The following is an 18,304-nucleotide window of genomic DNA, read 5'->3' as shown; positions in this document are numbered from 1 at the left end:
ACCTGTATCCCTGCCCCCAGTGCTCCCTTTGGTGTCTCCAAGGGAGTTGTCACCATTGGTGCAGATGACTTTATTGCTGATGACGCCTTTTAAATGATCTACAGAACAGGGCTGCCAGCTCTGGCTGGATGTATTCCTGGAGATGTCATTACATGGACTCCCACCTTCAACTGCACCCCCCCCCAGACGCCTGCCATTGGTTGCCCAACCTATCAATCATCACAGAGCCCCATGGATTTTCAATGTGTCTTGGCATTGACTTGGTCTTCAGAGCACTCTCCATTTGGAATATAAGAGTGGAACCTAATGCAAAATAGTCACTTAGCAGCTTTGCCATTACCTTAGATTCTGTTTCAGCCTGTCTAACAGTATTCTCCTTGATACTATATGATACTGAATGAATGAATAAATTAATTAATTAAAAATGGGAAATGCTGGAAATATCCAAGAGAAATGTCAGCATCGAAAAGTGAAAATATAGATCCAGCTAGAAAACAGAGTGTCAACTGTGGCTCAGTTGGTGGCACACTTTGCCTCAGAATCTCAGAGTTCAAGAACAACCCCAGGGCTTGAGCACAAAAAGCAAGGCTAACACCCAAGTGCAGTACCGACGGAGGGCTGCATTGTTGGAGGCGCTGTCTTTCAGGTGAGATGTTAATCGAAGGCCCCAGCTGCCTGCTTGAATGGTTGCAAAAGATCCCATGGCTTTGAAGAAGAGCAGGGGAGTTATCTCCGATGTCCTGATCAAGATTTATCCCTCAATCAACATCACACATACAAAAAAATACCAGATTTATCACATTACTGTTTTTGGGTGCTTGCTGTGTGCAAAATGGCTGCTGGCTTTTCTACATTACTAAATACATTGACTAAACTTCAAAAATTACTTCAGATGTCTGATGGTTGTGAAAAGCTCTATATAAATGAAAGTCTTTCTTCTGTTCAGATTAAGGTGTAGACCCATCAACAGAATTAAAGACCCAGGATAATGTTCCGGGGACCTGGGTTCAAATCCCACCACGGCAGATGGTGGAATTTGAATTCAATCAATAAAAATCTGGAATTAAATGTCTAATGATGACCATGAAACCATTGTGGATTGTCGTAAAAACTCATCTGTTCACTAATGTCCTTCAGGGAAGGAAATCTGCTGTCCTTACCTGGTCTGGCCTACTTTTGACTCCAGACCCACAGCGATATGGTTGACTCTTAACGCCCTATGAAATAGTGTAGCAAGCCACTCAGTACAAGGGCAATTAGGGATGGACAGTAAATGCTGGCCTTGCCAGCGACACCCATGTCCCAGGAAAGAATAAATTTTCAAAAACCACAATCTGTAACCTCATGGCCCAGCATACCCCCCACTCTACCATTACCACCAAGCCAGGGGATCAACCCTGGTTCAATGGAGTGTGCAGGAGGGCATGCCAGGAGCAGCACCAGGCATACCTAAAAATGAGGTGTTAACCTGGTGAAGCTATAACACAGGACTACTTGCGTGCCAAACAGCATAAGCAGCAAGTGATAGACAGGGCAAAGCGATCCCACAACCAACAGATCAGATCTAAGCTCTGCAGTCCTGCCACATCCAGTCGTAAATAGTGGTGGACAATTAAACAACTCACTGGAGGAGGCGGCTCCACAAATATCCCCATCATTAAGCCCTGCACTTCTGTGCAAAAGATAAGGCTGAAGCATTTGCAACAATCTTCAGCCAGAAATGCCAAGTGAATGATCTATCTCGGCCTCCTCCAGAAGTCCCCAGCAGCACAGATGCCAGTCTTCAGCCAATTCGATTCACTCCACGTGATATCAAGAAATGGCTGAAAGCACTGGATACTGAAAAGGCTATGGACCCTGACAATATACCGGCAATAGTACTGAAGACTTGTGCTCCAGAACTTGCTGCACCCCTAGCCAAGCTGTTCCTCTACAACTACAACACTGGCTAGTGGAAAATTGCCCAGCTGTGTCCTGTACAAAAAGCAGGACAAATCCAACCCGGCCAATTACAACTCCATCAGCCTACTCTCGATCATCAGTAAAGTAATGGAAAGGGTCATCAACAGTGCTATCAAGTGGCACATGTTTATCAATAACCTGCTAACTGACACCCATTTTGGATTCTGCTAGGGCCACTCAATTCCTGACCTCATTACAGCCTTGGTTCAAACATGGACAAAAGAGCCGAACTCCCTAGACGAGGTAAGAGTGACAGCCCTTAACATCAAGGCCGCATTTGACCGAGTGTGGCATCAAGGAGCCCTAGCAAAACTGGAGTCAGTGGGAGATCCACTGGTTGGAGTCATACCTAGCACAAAGGAAGATGGTTGTGGTTGTTGGAGGTCAGTCATCTCAGTTCCAGGACATCACCGCTGGAGTTCCTCAGGATAGTGTCCTCAGCCCAACCATCTTCAGCTGCTTCATCAATGACCTTCCTTCCATCATAAGGTCAGAAGTTCACTGACGATTGCACATGTTTAGCAACATTCGTGACTCCTCAGATACTGAAGCAGTCCATGTCCAAATGCAGCAAGACCTGGACAATATCCAGGCTTGGGCTGACAGTGGCAAGTAACATTCGTGCCACACAAATATCAGGCAATGACCATCTCCAACAAGAGAGAAACTAACCATCACCCCTTGACGTTCAATGGCATTACCATCGCTAAATCCCAACTGTCAACACCTTGGGGGTTACCATTGACCAGAAACTGAACTGGATGAGCCATATAAATACTGTGGCTAGAAGAGCAGGTCAGAGGCCAGGAATCCTGCAGTGAGTAATTTACCTCCTGACTCCCCTAAGCCTGTCCACCATCTACAAGGCACAAGTCAGGAGTGTGATGGAATACCCTCCACTTGCCTGGATGAGTGCAGCTCCAACAACACTCAAGAAGCTTGACACCGTCCAGGGCAAAGCAGCCCGCTTGATTGGCACCACATCCACAAATATTCACTCCCTCCACCACCGATACACAGTAGCAGCAGTGTGTACCATCTACAAGATGCACTGCAGGAACTCACCAAGTTTCCTTAAACAGCACCTTCCAAACCCACGACCGCTACCATCTCAAAAGACAAGGGCAGCAGACACATGGGCCAGCATCTTACGGTTGGCGAGTGGGGGCGGGACCCGCTCGCCGACACGTAGAATGACACAGGGTGACGTCGGGTGGAACTCCCGACATCACCAAGCGTCATTTAGATTCAGTTCAGGGGGTGCACATCCGAGTTGGATGCATGCCCGCTGACCTGTCAATGGCCTATTAAGGCCATTAAAAAACCAATTGAACTCATTAATGGACCTGCCCGTCCAAGCTTAAGGTTGGCGGGCAGGCCAGGACCACTGGCGGGCTTGTGAGAAAACATGAAACCTCATCCATGGGCGGGATGAGGTTTCATGAGTGATTTTAATAATGCGGAATATTTTACAATAAAAGTTATGGACGTGTCCCAGTTCATGTGACAGTGTCACACGAGGGGACATGGGCAGGGAAATTTTTTTCTGATCTTTATTCAAAGTTTTAAATCGGTGCCGATCTCCCTGAGGCAGCACTTTGTGCATGCGCAAAAGATACCACCCAACCTCCCCTCCCCCGCCTGCACAAGGAGTGCATAGCGCCTCCTGGCTGGGCAGGCCTTAATTAGCCTGCCTCGTAAAATGGTGGCGCGCCCCCCAATCAGGGGTGCCAATCGGAAGCGCACCCGCTCCCGCACTTCCCCCTGACGGGGGGAGAATGTTGCCCATGGGAAACACCACCAGCCGGAAGTTCCTCTCCAAGTCACTCACCATCCCGACTTGGAAATATATCGCCGTTCCTTCACTGTGGCTGGGTCAAAATCCTGGAACTCCATCCCTAACAGCACTGTGGGTGTACCTACACCACATGGACTGCAGCGGCTCAAGGCAGCATCTCACCACCACCTTCTCAAGGGCAACTAGGGATGGGCAATAAATTCAGGCCTAGTCAGTGACGCCCACATCCCGTGAATGAATAAAAACAGTAGGTCAACCCCTTTAAAGGATGGAACAATGTGGAGAGAGGAGACCAATGGGTAAAAAGCCAATAACAGAAATGGCTGTGTTCCGACAAAGAGTTTTTACTCGAAACATGACAACCAGCCTTTTCTCTTTGCAGAGTGCTGACCAACATTTCCTTATTTTGTGTCCAGTCCTTTTCACTTTGCCAGGGCGTGCTAACCATTACAAAGAAGTAGCTAATGGCTTTAATGGCCCTGAACCATCCCTTAAAAGGTGAAAAGAGGTCGTGCGGGACCTGCTGTCCACTTCCAGCATTTTGCACCTCATTACTCTGTAGTGAGCAATAAATGTAGTTGCTGCTGACTGTGGTTGCTGAGTTACCAGGTTTATTGACCGTGCATGCTGTGTAAGTCTGGATGTACCTGTGCTATTGATGGTATAAGGTGTACGGGGTACACTACAGGCCTGATTCCAACTCAGAAACTTATTAATGCTCTGCTTTTTCCTCATATTTCCAATTATTGCCAAACGCTTGCTAAACCTGGTACCATGAATTTGTCACTGAGTTTTGTTTCCCAATGTCACACCTTAAAGATTATCCAGATATCTTTTGTGTCTCTGTTGATTTTCTTCATGTTAAAAATATTGAAAGCTTTATTTGTAATAAAAGGTTGACAACTGCCACCTAGTGGCAACAGCTGGAAGAGCAAACTATCAGATAACAGCTTTCCACTTCCTAAAACACAAGGTGCAAGTGGGCAGATTAAACATCAATAAGCCCATCAGAAGGTACTCTTTAGATTCCTGGGATACAGATAACAATGGAATTAGTGAAGGGCCATCCCTAATTAAGTCAGAAAAGCGTGGGACTTGCTTACTATAAAAAAGCCCAAACTACTGTTATTTTCAGTGAACCTCCTCCCACTTCAGACAGTGCATTGCGTTTTTGATAGATCCTTTTCAATAATGTGTTGTTTCTTTTGCCTAAACATTGAAAACAAACCTGCTTGGGAGCTAACCCTCTAAAGCAGTACCTGCCGTTCTGTGCCAAGTTGGGCAGCAGAATGAATTCGGAGTAAAATCCGTTATCGTTGTTACACTGATTCGACCATCTAAAGTGGACATTTCTCTAAGCATCCTTTAAAGGCACAGCAATGTCATAGATTATGGGTCAGTGACGAAGCTGGCCTTCACCTGCCTCTCAAGTCAAATGTGAGGATGTTTTATTTTCTCTCAGGGGATATGGGCATCGTTGGCTGGGCCAGCATTTGTTACCTACTCCTAATTGCCCCGACCTGGGTGGCTTGCTAGGCCACTTCGGAGGGCAGTGGGTCTGGGGTCACATATAGGCCAGACCAGGTGAGGATGGCAGATTTCCTCCCCTAAAGGGGGTTGGTGAACCAGATGGGTTTTTACAACAATCAGTGATAGCCCCATCAGGCATACTCCAGATTCACTAATTGAATTTGAATTCCGTCAGGGGCTGCGGTGGGATTTGAACCTGTGTCCCCAGAGCACTAACCTGGGTGCCTGAATTACTAACCCAATGACCACTACCCACTGTGCCACCGTCTCCCCACGTGTTCCTAGCTGAGCGCAAATGAAAATGCGTAAATAACTCCAAGATGAATTCCAACAAAATTCTGACAGAGCTGGACAGACTGGATGCAGGGGTGATGTTTCCTCTGGCTGGTGGGGGGTGGGGGGAGGTCTAGAACAAGGGGTCACAGTCTCAGGATAGCGGGTAGACCATTTAGGACTGAGATGAAGAGGAACTTCTTCACTTGGAGGGTGGTGAACTTGTGGAATTCTCTACCACAGAAAGCTGTGGAGGCCAAGCCACTGAATGTATGTCAGGGGGGAATAGATGGATTTCTGGACTCTTAAGGTGTCAAGGGGTATGGGAAGAGAGCAGGAGTGTGGTCTTGAGATAGGGGATCAGCCATGCTCATATTGAATGGCTCCTATTTCTATGTTTCTAACAAGATTGCCTTCAACAATGGGCAGGGAAATAGTGGATGAGATGAATAAGCAGGAATGAGCAGTGATGGACCAGAATAACCCTCAACAGAGATGTAATGTTAAAATTTCCTTTATAAATTTTATTTCATTAGAAAATGAATTCATCGTAACACAACTCTGCACGGCAGAAAATAATCTGAGTGGAGGTCGGGGGACCCACATAGTGTAAACATGTATTGGTCTGTAAACAGTCTGAAAATAATTCAAGTTTTCTCCAAAAGTAAAAGACATTGCTACAAAGGGAAGTTCCCCAGAACAGGACTGCGGAGGCTTTGGTTGTCCCGCTTCTCCCCAGGTAATGCTATGTTTTTTTTTTGCTGCTGCTGCTGTTGTTTTAAATCCGAAACGGGAATGTTTTAAGGTAGTCCTTCAGGACGGAGTTCAGGGGCAGCTGATCGATGTTCTGCTTCCCGAAGGACTCGACGACCCTCCTCCGGCTGAGCTCCTGCAGCGGCTGCAGCCGGACCTTCCTGAGGGGCTTGGACAGCAGCTTCTTGGGCGAGATGGTGAAGTGCTCCAGCAGTTCCAGGACGCAGCCGAAGGACTCCTTGCTGCCGTCCAGGCGGAAGAGCCCGTCCTGAAACTGGATCCGGATGCTGATGGGCTCCTTGGCCGTCTGGACGCTGAGGGAGAAGAAGTAGTTCCTCTGCCGGCTGTCCCGGATCAGAAAGGTACCGGGGGGCTCCGGCTTGAGCTTCAGGTGAGCCGCCTCCACCGTCATGGGGCCCCAGTAGAAGCCGCAGCCCTCCAGGTACCCGCAAGTCCTCCTGATGACCTCGTAGTCCGACTGAGCTCGGAAAGTCTTGAAGTGGGACTCCGGCGGCCGGTCGGGGGGTCCGACCCCCGCCTCCGGTGGGTGCCCGTGGCTGGAGCGCGGTTGGGGGGAGCCGAAGCGCCGGTGCTCGACGCCTTCCAGCGCTCGGGGTCCCAGTCGGTCTCTGGCATTGGCGGCTCTGTCGGTCAGGCGGCGGCGGCTGCTGCTGCTGCTGCTGCTGCCTGTCACCATCCTACAGCAGAGAGGGCCACGGGTGGTCTCCCATATCTTGAGGTCTCGGTGCAAGGCCAGAAGTCACCACCAGTCAGTCCCCTGGAAACAGGGAGGAAACCCAGTGAGTCAATGAGTTCCTGTAACCAGTGAAAGTATCTGCCGGTAAAGGTTCTGCTATCACTGGCGTGAAAACTAATTTCAGAAGAACAAATTTATCTCGAGACTCTTTATTTCTTGCAAAGAACTCCCCCCCCCACCACCCCCCCACCACCACCACACCACTGGGATAGTCCAGGCAGATCTCTCCCGGATTCATTCATCATGTTGTAACTCAACCCCCACCCCAGGGCTTCACTTATCTACAGTTTAACAATCACTCACTTATCTACAGTTTAACAATCACTCACTTATCTACAGTTTAACAATCACTCTGCTCCCATCCCACCCCATCCCATTCTCTTCCCACAAGCCTGATTTTCCTCCAGCGCCCCCTCTGTAGAGGGGGGTGGGGGAGGTTGAGGATCATCCCGTAAAACCGTTCACCCCCTTCACCTCCCCCCGCCCCACATCCCCCAATAAGCAGCAGCAGTAGCAGCAGCAACATTCCGTTTGGGTTAAAAGCAAAATACTCCAGATGCTGGGAATGTGAAACTGAGTCCCCCCTCCACCCCTCAGCACTGTGGAGTTTACTGCCTTTGGTGATAGCAGCGACAGACGGGAACAATGAGCTCCTCTGCTGGCATTTCTGGTAGCTCTCTCGCTATTTATGGGAAATATCCAGTCCCATCACATCAGGCAATGAATGGCCCGTGGCCACAAACCAGCCAGACACAATTCTTCTGCTTAAGAGCAAAAGCCGAGCGAGTAGTGACTTGTAAAGTGAACTGATCTGAGGGGAGGGAGGGGGTTACCGAGAGTTCCTTGCTGCTGGTGTTGGGCGGGGGGGAGAGAGAGAGAGAGAGAGTTTTAGTCAGCATTCAGCCCGCTCTCTCCACATTTACACCAGGAATATATCGACATCTTGAAGTCTGTGGCTGAAGTTGACTAAGCGGGGACTAGGAAGCTAGCAGACACCGAATTCACTATAACCCCGCATTTCAAAACAGCCCCCACCCCACCCTCCACCCATTCCCCAAAGGTTAGGAGCCTCTCCCCTCACTGGGGGTGGGGGGGGGGTGTAAACAATACGAAGGGACTTGTTTTCTCCGTTGTTAAAAAAGAGAAAAAGAAGCGGTGCTTACCTTCTGCATCAAACAAACTAAGAAGCTGGGGGAGAAAATAACCAAGCCTCACACAGACCCTTGCAAGGAGAATCCGTCGGAGTGAGCCTACAGCAGCTGTTGGTGTGAGTGTGAACAGATTCCCTGCTGGCCTGGGTTAGACTGAATGAACGATTCCTCCCTAAACAGTGACAGGGCTCCGGGAGGCTGGCTACACTCATCGCCTCTGGTTACAGTTCTGTTCAAGAAGCCGGCCTGCCCTTTTTTTAAAAGATCACTCGCCGCCCGTGGGGGGGTGGGGGGGGGTGTCCAATTCGAGGAAATCACCTGTTCTGGGGCCAGCCAGTGACCATTTCACTTTCAGTTTCACTTCTCTCGGCCGTTCTAAGAAATGAGTTTACGTTTACAAGGCGGATGGGGGAAGGAGGGAAAACCTGGTGTTCTGTTTTCTCTGGAAGTCTTACTCAGTGCCAAGCTTTTCAGAAGAAGGGAAAAAAAAGAGAGAGAATGAGTTCTGGATTTGGGTGTAGGGGCTGGGCCAGGTCGGCTGCTGTGGTGATTATAGAGACAGACAGACAGACAGACAGACAACCCGGGAACTGGGATCAGCCCATCTCACATTGAAACAGAAAAGTGTTTCCTGAGACGCCTTTATCTTTATTCTTTCATAGGATGTGGGGTGTCACTGGCATGGACCAGCCAGCATTGGTTGCCCGTCCCTAATTGCCCCCTGAACTGAGTGGGCTGGCTGGGCCAGTTCAGAGGGCAGTTTAAGAGTCGACGACCTTGCTGTGGGTCTGGAGTCACATGTAGGCCAGGCCAGGTAAGGATGGCAGCTTTTCCTCCCCTATATTGGTGGTGGTGGGGGGGGGGGGGGCATTAATAAATTCCACCAGCTGCCAAGGTGGGATTGGAACCCACCTCCCCCAGGGGCTTGAGTCTCAGGATGACTCCGTGCCACCGTCAGCTCGGACGGTGCCACAAGTGACGGGTCAGGATCACACACACCAACCCACCCCCAGCCCACAAGAGCCAGACCTTCTGATCACCGGGGTTTAAAAAAAAAAGTCCCGGGAGATTTCCTTACCGATAAGAGGTCAGCATTTACCCGAATTGGAAGCTTCTGCGGATGGGGAGAGGGATGTAGGGGTCACACATCCCCCTGCAACCCGAAGTTTGGACAGGTTGAGGTCGGGGGCGAGGCAGCTCATTGAGTTTGGGGGGTGGGGGGGGGGCGGTATAAGAGCAAAGGGAGCCTTCGGTGGCGGGGAGGGGGGGGGGTGGGGGGTGGGGGGTGGTGGGGGAGAAGCTGCCCCCTCTGTTAGGGTAAGGGTCGGGGGCTAATATGCCCAGAATTCTGGCTGTGAGGATTCGCATTCGGTTAGAGTGCAGTGATTTTAAGATCGGGGGAGGGTTTTTTAAGAGTCGCTCCACTCTTGTAGTAGTGAAAAAGGCCGGCAAAACTGACGCTTAAGACGAGTGCCAGCTACTTTAAAATAGACCCAGTTACAATGAAAATCCTTCCCAGTATCTGACTGCGCCGCCAGTGGGTATTGAGTGAGTGAGTGGGTGGGTGGGTGAGTGAGTGGGTGAGTGAGTGGGTGAGTGAGTGAGTGAGTGAGTGAGTGAGAGTGAGTGAGTGGGTGAGTGAGTGAGTGAGTGGGTGAGTGAGTGAGTGGGTGAGTGAGTGGGTGAGTGAGTGAGTGAGTGGGTGGGTGAGTGAGAGTGAGTGGGTGAGTGAGTGAGTGGGTGAGTGAGTGAGTGGGTGAGTGAGTGGGTGTGAGTGAGTAAGTGGGTGGGTGAGTGAGTGGGTGAGTGAGTGAGTGGGTGAGTGAGTGAGAGTGAGTGAGTGGGTGGGTGAGTGAGTGAGTGGGTGAGTGAGTTAGTGGGTGAGTGGGTGAGTGAGTGGGTGAGTGAGTGAGTGGGTGAGCAAGTGAGTGAGTGGGTGAGTGAGTGGGTGAGTGAGTGAGTGGGTGAGTGAGTGAGTGAGTGAGTGGAGACGAGGAAGCCACTTGAATAAGTTCAGTGGAAAGCACTTGGGCTCGGTCTGACCTTGCTCAGCGTCGCTGCCTAAGTTTGTGTTATGTGTGTGTTTGTGTGTGTTGTGTGTTTGTGTGTGTGTTATGTGTGTATTGTGTGTTTGTGTGTGTGTTATGTGTGCGTTGTGTGTTTGTGTGTGTGTTATGTGTGTGTTGTGTGTTTGTGTGTGTGTGTTGTGTGTTTGTGTGTGTGTGTTATGTGCGCGTTGTGTGTTTGTGTGTGTGTGTTATGTGTGCGTTGTGTGTTTGTGTGTTATGTGTGCGTTGTGTGTTTGTGTGTTGTGTGTGTTGTGTGTTTGTGTGTGTGTTATGTGTGTATTGTGTGTTTGTGTGTGTGTGTTATGTGTGCGTTGTGTGTTTGTGTGTGTGTTATGTGTGTGTTGTGTGTTTGTGTGTGTGTTGTGTGTGTTGTGTGTTTGTGTGTGTGTTATGTGTGTATTGTGTGTTTGTGTGTGTGTGTTGTGTGCGTTGTGTGTTTGTGTGTGTTATGTGTGTGTTGTGTGTTTGTGTGTTATGTGTTGTGTTTGTGTATGTGTGTTGTGTGTATGTGTTATGTGTGTGTGTGTTAGTGTTATGTGTGTGTGTGTGTTGGTGTGTTATGTGTGTGTGTTGTGTGTGTGTGTTGGTGTGTTATGTATGTGTGTGTGTGTTGGTGTGTTATGTGTGTGTGTATGTATGTGTGTGTTGGTGTGTTGTGTGTGCGTGTTGTGTGTGTGTTATGTGTGTGTGGGAAACCTTGCTTTTGAGTTTCTCTTTGCCCATTGCGGCTGAAGTTAAGCGGCGGCTGCCTGCGCTTGTGTATCCGGAACGAGCGAGCGAGCGAGAGGGGGGGGAGGTCGCGGACCCTCGCCACACAGGGGAGGGAAGGGGAGGGGACGGGCGAAGAGTTCGACTCGATAAGTTCAGGAAAGGTGGCTGTGGTTTTCCTGGAACTGGTTTCTGACCTCCTTTAGACACGGTGATGCGCAGCTCGGATTTCGGGGAAGCGCCAACCACATCAATGAAACTGCAAACTAACAGCCTGCTCACTGATACAAGAAGACATTACCAGCAGTGTCACCAATTAGACTTTTATTAAAAAAAATGTTAGACCCGCCTCCCAACCACCCCGCCCCCCACTCCGTTTCTTCGAATTCCTCGTTCCTAATCTAGGTTGCAAAATGACTAACTAAGAGGGTCCCGGGGGAGTGAGGGGGCATTTTCACCTCCAGATGCTTGACTGGACTGGTTTCTTGTCAAACGCATAGTCAGGCCCCTGATAGTTTTACTCAATCGCTCACCAAAAGCTATATTTAGTGTATTCATTTAGCAACCACAGCGCAGAACTTGGTTCAGTTTATGTAAGACCTGTGGATTTCAGTGAAACAGTACAAAGAGAGATTGCGAGAACTGGAAAACATTCACATTGCTCCTTTAAGTGACCACGGGACACCTTATCCTTGGCATAATGCACTACGGTCTTAGCCATTGGGCCCCTTGGCGTCCTCACTTGGGAATCCTATTCCCGCCTTTGTAGTTTGGGGGGGGGGGAGGAGGCATTCGCACACTTAACAGAAAGAAAGGCTCTGCATTTACATAACGCCTTTCCACCGCCGTAAAGCTCGCAAAGAGGTTTCCAGCCAGTGAAGTGTAGTCACTGTTGCATTGTAAATACTGCAGCCAATTTGCACACAGCAAGATCCCACAAACAGCAACGTGATAAATCTGTGGGTTTTTTTCTGCCATGTTGGCTGAGGGATAAATATTGGCCAGGACCCCTGCCCTTCTTCGAAATAGTCATGGGATTTATTTTTATTCATTCACGGGATGTGGGCTTCGCTGGCTGGGCCAGCATTTATTGCCCATCCCTAGTTGCCCTTGAGGTGGTGGTGGTGAGCTGCCTTCTTGAACCGCTGCAGTCCCTGTGGTGTGGGTACACCCACAGCGCTGTTAGGGAGGATTTTGACCCAACGACAGTGAAGGAACGGCGATATATTTCCAAGTCAGGATGGTGTGTGGCTTGGAGGGGAACTTCCAGTTGGTGGTGTTCCCATGCATCTGCTACCCTTGTCCTCCTAGGTGGTAAAGGTTGTGGGTTTGGAAAGTGCTGTCGAAGGAGCCTTGGTGAGTTTCTGCTGTGCATCTTGTAGATGGTACACACTGCTGACGATGTGCATCAGTGGTGGAGGGAGTGAATGTTTAAGGTAATGGATGGGGTGCCAATCAAGCAGGCTGCTCTGTCCTAGATGATGTCAAGCTTCTTGAGTGTTGTGGGAGTTGCACTCATCCAGACAAGTGGGGAGTATTCCATCACACTCCTGACTTGTGCCTTGTAAATGGTGGACAGGCTGTTGGGAGTCAGGAGGTGAGTTAGTTGATGCAGAATCCCCAACTCCTGATCGGCTCTTGTAGCCACAGTATTTATGTACCTGGCCCGGTTCAGTTACTGGCCAATGATAGCCCCAGGATGTTGATAGTGGGGGATTCAATGATGGCAATGCCATTGAATGTCAAGGGGAATTGGTTGGATATTCGCTTGTTGGAAATGGTCATTGTCTGGCACTTGTGTGACGTGAATGTTACTTGCCATTTATCAGTCCCAGCCTGGATATTGCCCAGGTCTTGCTGCATTTGGACATGGACTGCTTCAGTATCTGAGGAGTTGCAAATGGTACTGAACATTGTGCAATCATCAGTGAATATCCTCACTTCTGACCTTATGATGGAAGGGAGGGTCATTGATGAAACAGCTGAAGATAGTCGGGCCTAGGACATTACCCTGAGGAACTCCTGCAGTGATGTCCTGGAACTGAGATGATTGACCTCCAACAAGCACAACCATTGTGCTAGGCATGACCCCATCCAGGGGAGAGTTTTCCCCCTGATTCTCATTGGCTCCAGTTTTGCTAAGGCTCCTTGATGCCACACTCGGTCAAATGCTACCTTGATGTCAAGTGCAGTCACTCTCACGCCATCTCTTGAGTTCAGCTCATTTATCCATGTTTGGACCAAGGCTATAATGAAGTCAGGAGCTGACTGGCTCTGGCAGAACCCAAATTGAGAATCAGTGAGCAGGTTATTGCTGAGTAAGTGCCACTTGATAGCACTGTTGATCACCCCTTCCATTACTTTACTGATGATCAAGAGTAGACTGATGGGGCTGTAACTGGCTGGGTTGGATTTGCCCTGCTTTTTGTGTACAGGACATTCTTGGGCAGTTTTCCACATAGCCAGGTATATGCCAGTGTTGTAGCTGTACCGGAGCAGCTTGGCTAGGGGTGCGGCAAGTTCTGGAGCACATGTCTTCAGTACTATTGCTGGAATATTGTCAAGGCCCATAGCCTTTGCAGTAACCAGTGCCTTCAGCCCTTATACCCATAGACTAACCTCTATTTTAAAAGGAAGACTGAGATAGATAGGTTCTTGATTGGTAAGGGGGTCAAAGGTTACGGGGAGAAGGCGGGAGAATGGGGTTGAGAAACTTATCAGCCATGATTGAATGGCGGAGCAGACTCGATGGGCCGAATGGCCTAATTTCTGCACCTGTGTCTTATGGTCTTATGGTTTCTTGATATCGCATGGACTGAACCAAATTGGCTGAAAACTGGCAGCTGTGATGTTGGGGACCTCCAGAGGAGGCTGAGATGGATCATCCACTCAGCGCTCCTGGCTAAAGATGGCTGCCACGGGTGCTGTTCCCAGTGCCTAACTGCCCATGTCCCCATTGCAATTTTATGCACAGCGAGGGAGGCATTGGGCGGCCACTGCATGGTCTCTTCCTGCCCGCTGCAATGAGTTCATTCCTTGCGGGCAATACCTTGTTGATACTGCCTGCCTCCCAAATAAACATTCAAGATCAGGAGCTAATTCAGGAGCTTGGTTGACCTTTAAGGCATCTTGGGATGTCCTGAGGTGATTAAAGGCGCTATGCAAATGCAAGTCTTTCCCTTTAATTGTGAGCACTTGGAAACAGGCTCAGCAGATCAGGCAGCATTTATGGAGAGAGAAGCAAAAGTTAACATTTCAGGCCAGTGCCTTTATCAGTGAAGAGTAAAAAGGGGAGAGAGAGGTCTGTGGTAGGGTGAAGCAGAGGAGGGATTAAAGGGCAAAAGGGATGATGGAGAAGGGTAAAAGGAGGTGAGAATGAGACAAGGGGATGTACAGTTTTTAAATTTTTGATGGATTTCCTCGTGAGGGAGGCAGAAAGGGGGATTCTGGGTTCACACTGGGGAGGAGCCTGATTCCGAGCCAGTAAATTTGAAATCTTCAGGGAGCAGAGGCGGAAACACTCACACTGATTAATCATTTCAAAGAATGTTTGTATAAAGTGACCAGGCTACACTTCCAGCCCTCTATCCCTTTCCTACTCACTCAACTCTTTCGTCAGGCTAGAATCTCATTCCCGAGTCATAGAGGCCAATTATTACTGCCCGGCTGGGGTGTGGCCTGTCCAGGAATGCTAGCGGTGAACCTTAAGTTAGTGTTAACAGCCACTCGATCTGCAAGGCAACCTGGAAGTTGGCAGGAAGTGGCTGCCAATACGGTTTGGATATTGTAACCAGGGGAAATGACCTCCGGCCCTAGGTGAGGGCGTCAGGGCGAGTTTTAAAAAAATTACTCATTCACATGGGAATCAAGTTGCTGTAGGCCAGACCATGTAAGGATGGCAGGTTTTCTTCCTTTCCTAAAGGGCATTGGTGAATCAGATGGGTTTTTCCCCTGACAATCAGCAATGGTTTCAAGGTCAGCATTAGACTTTTAATTCTGGATTTTTATTAAATCCAAGGTTCACCATCTGTTGTGGTGGGATTTGAACCCTGGTCCCCACAGCATTACCCTGGATCTTCTAGTCCAGTGACAATACCACTATGCCACCACCTCCCCACTCAATCTAGGATAGGGGAGGTCTAAGAGTTTCATGTGAACCCAGAATACCCCTCCTGCCTCTCCTAAGAGGAAATCCATCAAAAATTTAAAAACTGTACATCCCCTTGTCTTATTCTCACCTCCTTTTACCTTTCTCCATGATCCTTTTTGCCCTTTAATCCCTCCTCTCCTTCACCCTATCACAGACCTCTCTCTCCCCTTTTTACTCTTCACTGGTGAAGCCAGAGGCCTCAAACGCTAACCCTTGCTTCTCTCTCCATTGATGCTGCCTGATCTGCTGAGCCTGTTTCCAAGTGCTGTCCTGTTTCTGTTTCAGATTTCCAGCAGCTGCAGTATTTTATTTCTGTGAGTTTAGGTGTAGCATCTCACCATTCAACCATTCATCCAGATAGTAGGCAAGTCTCTGTGAACAGGAAGTTGAGTGAGATTGGACAGAAGAGCCTGATAGGTGTGTGTTTTACACACGATGCAGAACAGAATGAGCAGTTACGAGGAAGTGTCTGCGCATACATAAGTCATTAAGATGTGTAGACCGATATGGGGCAGCTAGGGTAAGTGTCGCTAAACCAAAAAATGGGGGAGGGGAGGTTCCATTTGTTCATGCAGCACTTTTACACAGATGAATAAAGGTGTAGGTGAATGTTATATTTGGATGATTATTTTTTTCTGTTTGGTCTGTGGGAGTTGTGAAGTACGTATTTGTCATGTACCAGATCTTAGTGATGCTGAAAAGGTGCTAGCAGTTAGTCATGACTTAACGGCCTAGAAATTAGATTGGGCCTGAACTGTGGGTGGTGAGGGGACCAATCTGGTTTCAGTGCATGCTTCAGGCACCAATAGCGACAGGCGGCAGGAACACTTCAAATTGGCCTGCTGTCCCAAATAAGTGGCAATCCACAGGCGGCAGTGAGTGGGCCCAGAGGGGGTATGGGGGAGGGGTCTGCGGGGAGCAATCTGAACTGAGGCCCGAAGGTGCATCCAGTGGAAGGGAGGTAAGCACAGCCTCCACAGTTTCAATGTGGAGTTGGGAGGACCCCACTGCTGCACCTTCTAGCTCCACATTAAGGTCAGTGAAAGGCATTAAGCTTTCCTCTCATGGAGCTGGGGTCCTTTGCTTCTGTAAGGTGGAGGTCACCCTCATCTCTGTTACCCAAACACCCAGTCCCATTCACCCATCACCCTTGTGTTCATGGACCGACACTGGCTCCCTATCAAGCAAACATCTCGATTTTAACATTATCGTCAATGCATCATTTCAGTGGAATTGTTTTGTGATATGATCACAATCAGCTCGTGCACCATGTGTCACAGCTTCATGATGAGTATTTGAGGGGGGAAAAAAAAATTCCCTCTGGGAGTTGAGCTCATATTGCAACAAACATTTTATACTAAGCTTTACGATCCTGGACAATTCCTGGATTTCGGAATACAGTAAAGAGTGTGGGTGTACAGAAATAGGGCTGTGCTGGCAAATGGAAACATTTTTTTAATGTTCCATGCTTAGGGCCTTACATGTTGTATTTAACTGAACCAAGTACTGGTTTGCTGGCTAGCCTCCACTTCTAAAGGTATTTGGCCTTTGGATTGGAATCTGCCATTCACAAGCCGTTGTCTACATTTGGTTTCCTGTTACTTAGCCTTCAGGCTAAAAGTTTGAAGAAATGCAGGAACTAGCAACCTTTATTACCGACTTCTGCTTTAGCTCATTTGTCACAAAATAAACATATGCAATTCTAGGTGGTGTCCGGGCTTGGTTAAACTTATTTTGTCTTGTGTCCACTCTAATTGGATCAGGTTTTGCTCCATTTGTATGAGATCAGATTCATTATGGTGTGTTCTTTCATACACCCACAATCAGCGTGAAGCCCAATGGCATATTTGTGTAGCACACAAGTAAACTTTCCCAGATGCGTGTGTGCACATGTGCGCATGTCTGTGTATATGTTGTTTTTGTTTTTTCTTTCACAGAATTTGATGCCCTTCCCTAATTGCCCTTCTTGAAGTGCTGTAGTACATCTAATATTGGCACAGCTACAGTGCTGTTAGGGAGGGAGTTCCAGGATCTTAATCCAACAACAGTGAAGGAACAGCGATATATTTCCAAGTCAGGATGGTGAGTGACTTGGAAGGGAACTTCCAGGTGACGGTGTTCCCATCTACCTGCTACCCTTGTTCTTCTAGGTGGTAGTGGTTGTAGGTGTGGATGGAACCTTGGTGAATTCTTGCAGTGCATCTTGTAGATGGTACCCACTGCTGCCACTGTGCATTGGTGGTGAAGGGAATGATTGTTTAAGTTGGTGGATGGAGTGCCAATCAAGCGGGCTGCTTTGTCCTGAATACTCTCAAGCTTCTTGAGGGTTGTTGGAGCTGCACTCATCCAGGCAAGTGGGAAGGATTCCATCACACTCCTGACTTGTGACTTCTGGGTGGTGTACAGGCTTTGGGGAGTCAGGAGGTGAGTTATGAAGTGGGATGGTTAGGCAGTTAGGATTGGCATCAGGAAGTGGATAAAGGAAATTCCGAAGAGGACGGGGAGGTCACATGTTGTCTAGCTCACTGGTCAGGTCAAAGAAACCCATCAGGTGGTGGGTGAATGTATCAGAATGACTAGCCATTAATGGCTGTTTAATGAAATCTTATAGCCATTAGTAGTTGTTTAGCAAGATCCTGTAGCTATCAGCAACTGTTAACACAGTCTAATAGTAATGAGCAGAATTTTCCATGCCCACTGGTGTTGGGCATCATGGCGGGCATGAGCTAGGAAGGCCAAAAGTCGGTCTCACAACGCCGTGAAACCAACTCGTAAAAGTCCGCTCTGCTCGTCAATGGTGAGCCTCGTTTCCCTTTGTCCCATGTCGGGAACTTTATTGTAATCCATTCTGCATATCATTAGCGGTCCAGTTCGCTAGAATCAACTCTCCACACTGGATCGTCCGAGCACGTCAGCATGATTGCACGCTGAGGCGCTACACAACGGCGTGCACCTGGAGAGCTGCTCTCGAGGGGAACTCGGAGGTGAGTGCACAGTAACGTTGCGCAGTGCTGGCGAGGGTCGCCTTTTGGATCTCAAGGTTGAGGCACCATGCATTCAGGTGAGGGCACAGGGAGGTCACATTTTCTTGGCTGGCTGACTGTGAGGTGCCAGGCCAAGGGCTGCACTACGGTTGAGACGAGTTGGGGGGTG

At 48.8% G+C, this 18,304-nt stretch overlaps 1 protein-coding gene across 1 annotated transcript; it reads right to left on the bottom strand.

The window, feature by feature from the left end:
* Positions 1-6,083: 6,083 nt before the first annotated feature.
* socs1a (suppressor of cytokine signaling 1a) lies at positions 6,084-8,486 on the bottom strand. Its single transcript, XM_041206836.1, has 2 exons — positions 8,237-8,486; positions 6,084-7,094 (listed from the first exon to the last, which is right to left on the bottom strand). The coding sequence occupies exon 2, from the start codon at positions 7,011-7,013 to the stop codon at positions 6,342-6,344; it is 672 nt and encodes a 223-aa protein (XP_041062770.1). The 5' UTR covers positions 7,014-7,094; positions 8,237-8,486; the 3' UTR covers positions 6,084-6,341.
* Between the last annotated feature and the right edge of the window lie 9,818 nt (positions 8,487-18,304).

This window comes from Carcharodon carcharias, chromosome 15 (genome assembly GCF_017639515.1).
Source record: "Carcharodon carcharias isolate sCarCar2 chromosome 15, sCarCar2.pri, whole genome shotgun sequence".
NCBI classification, from domain to species: domain Eukaryota; kingdom Metazoa; phylum Chordata; class Chondrichthyes; order Lamniformes; family Lamnidae; genus Carcharodon; species Carcharodon carcharias.
Note: the sequence above shows the minus strand (reverse complement) of the source record. Positions and strands in the feature narration are given on the sequence as shown.

Bases quoted from the DNA above. Each gene is read 5' to 3' on its own strand.
- socs1a (XM_041206836.1), bottom strand. From the start codon at position 7,013: ATGGTGACAGGCAGCAGCAGCAGCAGCAGCAGCCGCCGCCGCCTGACC.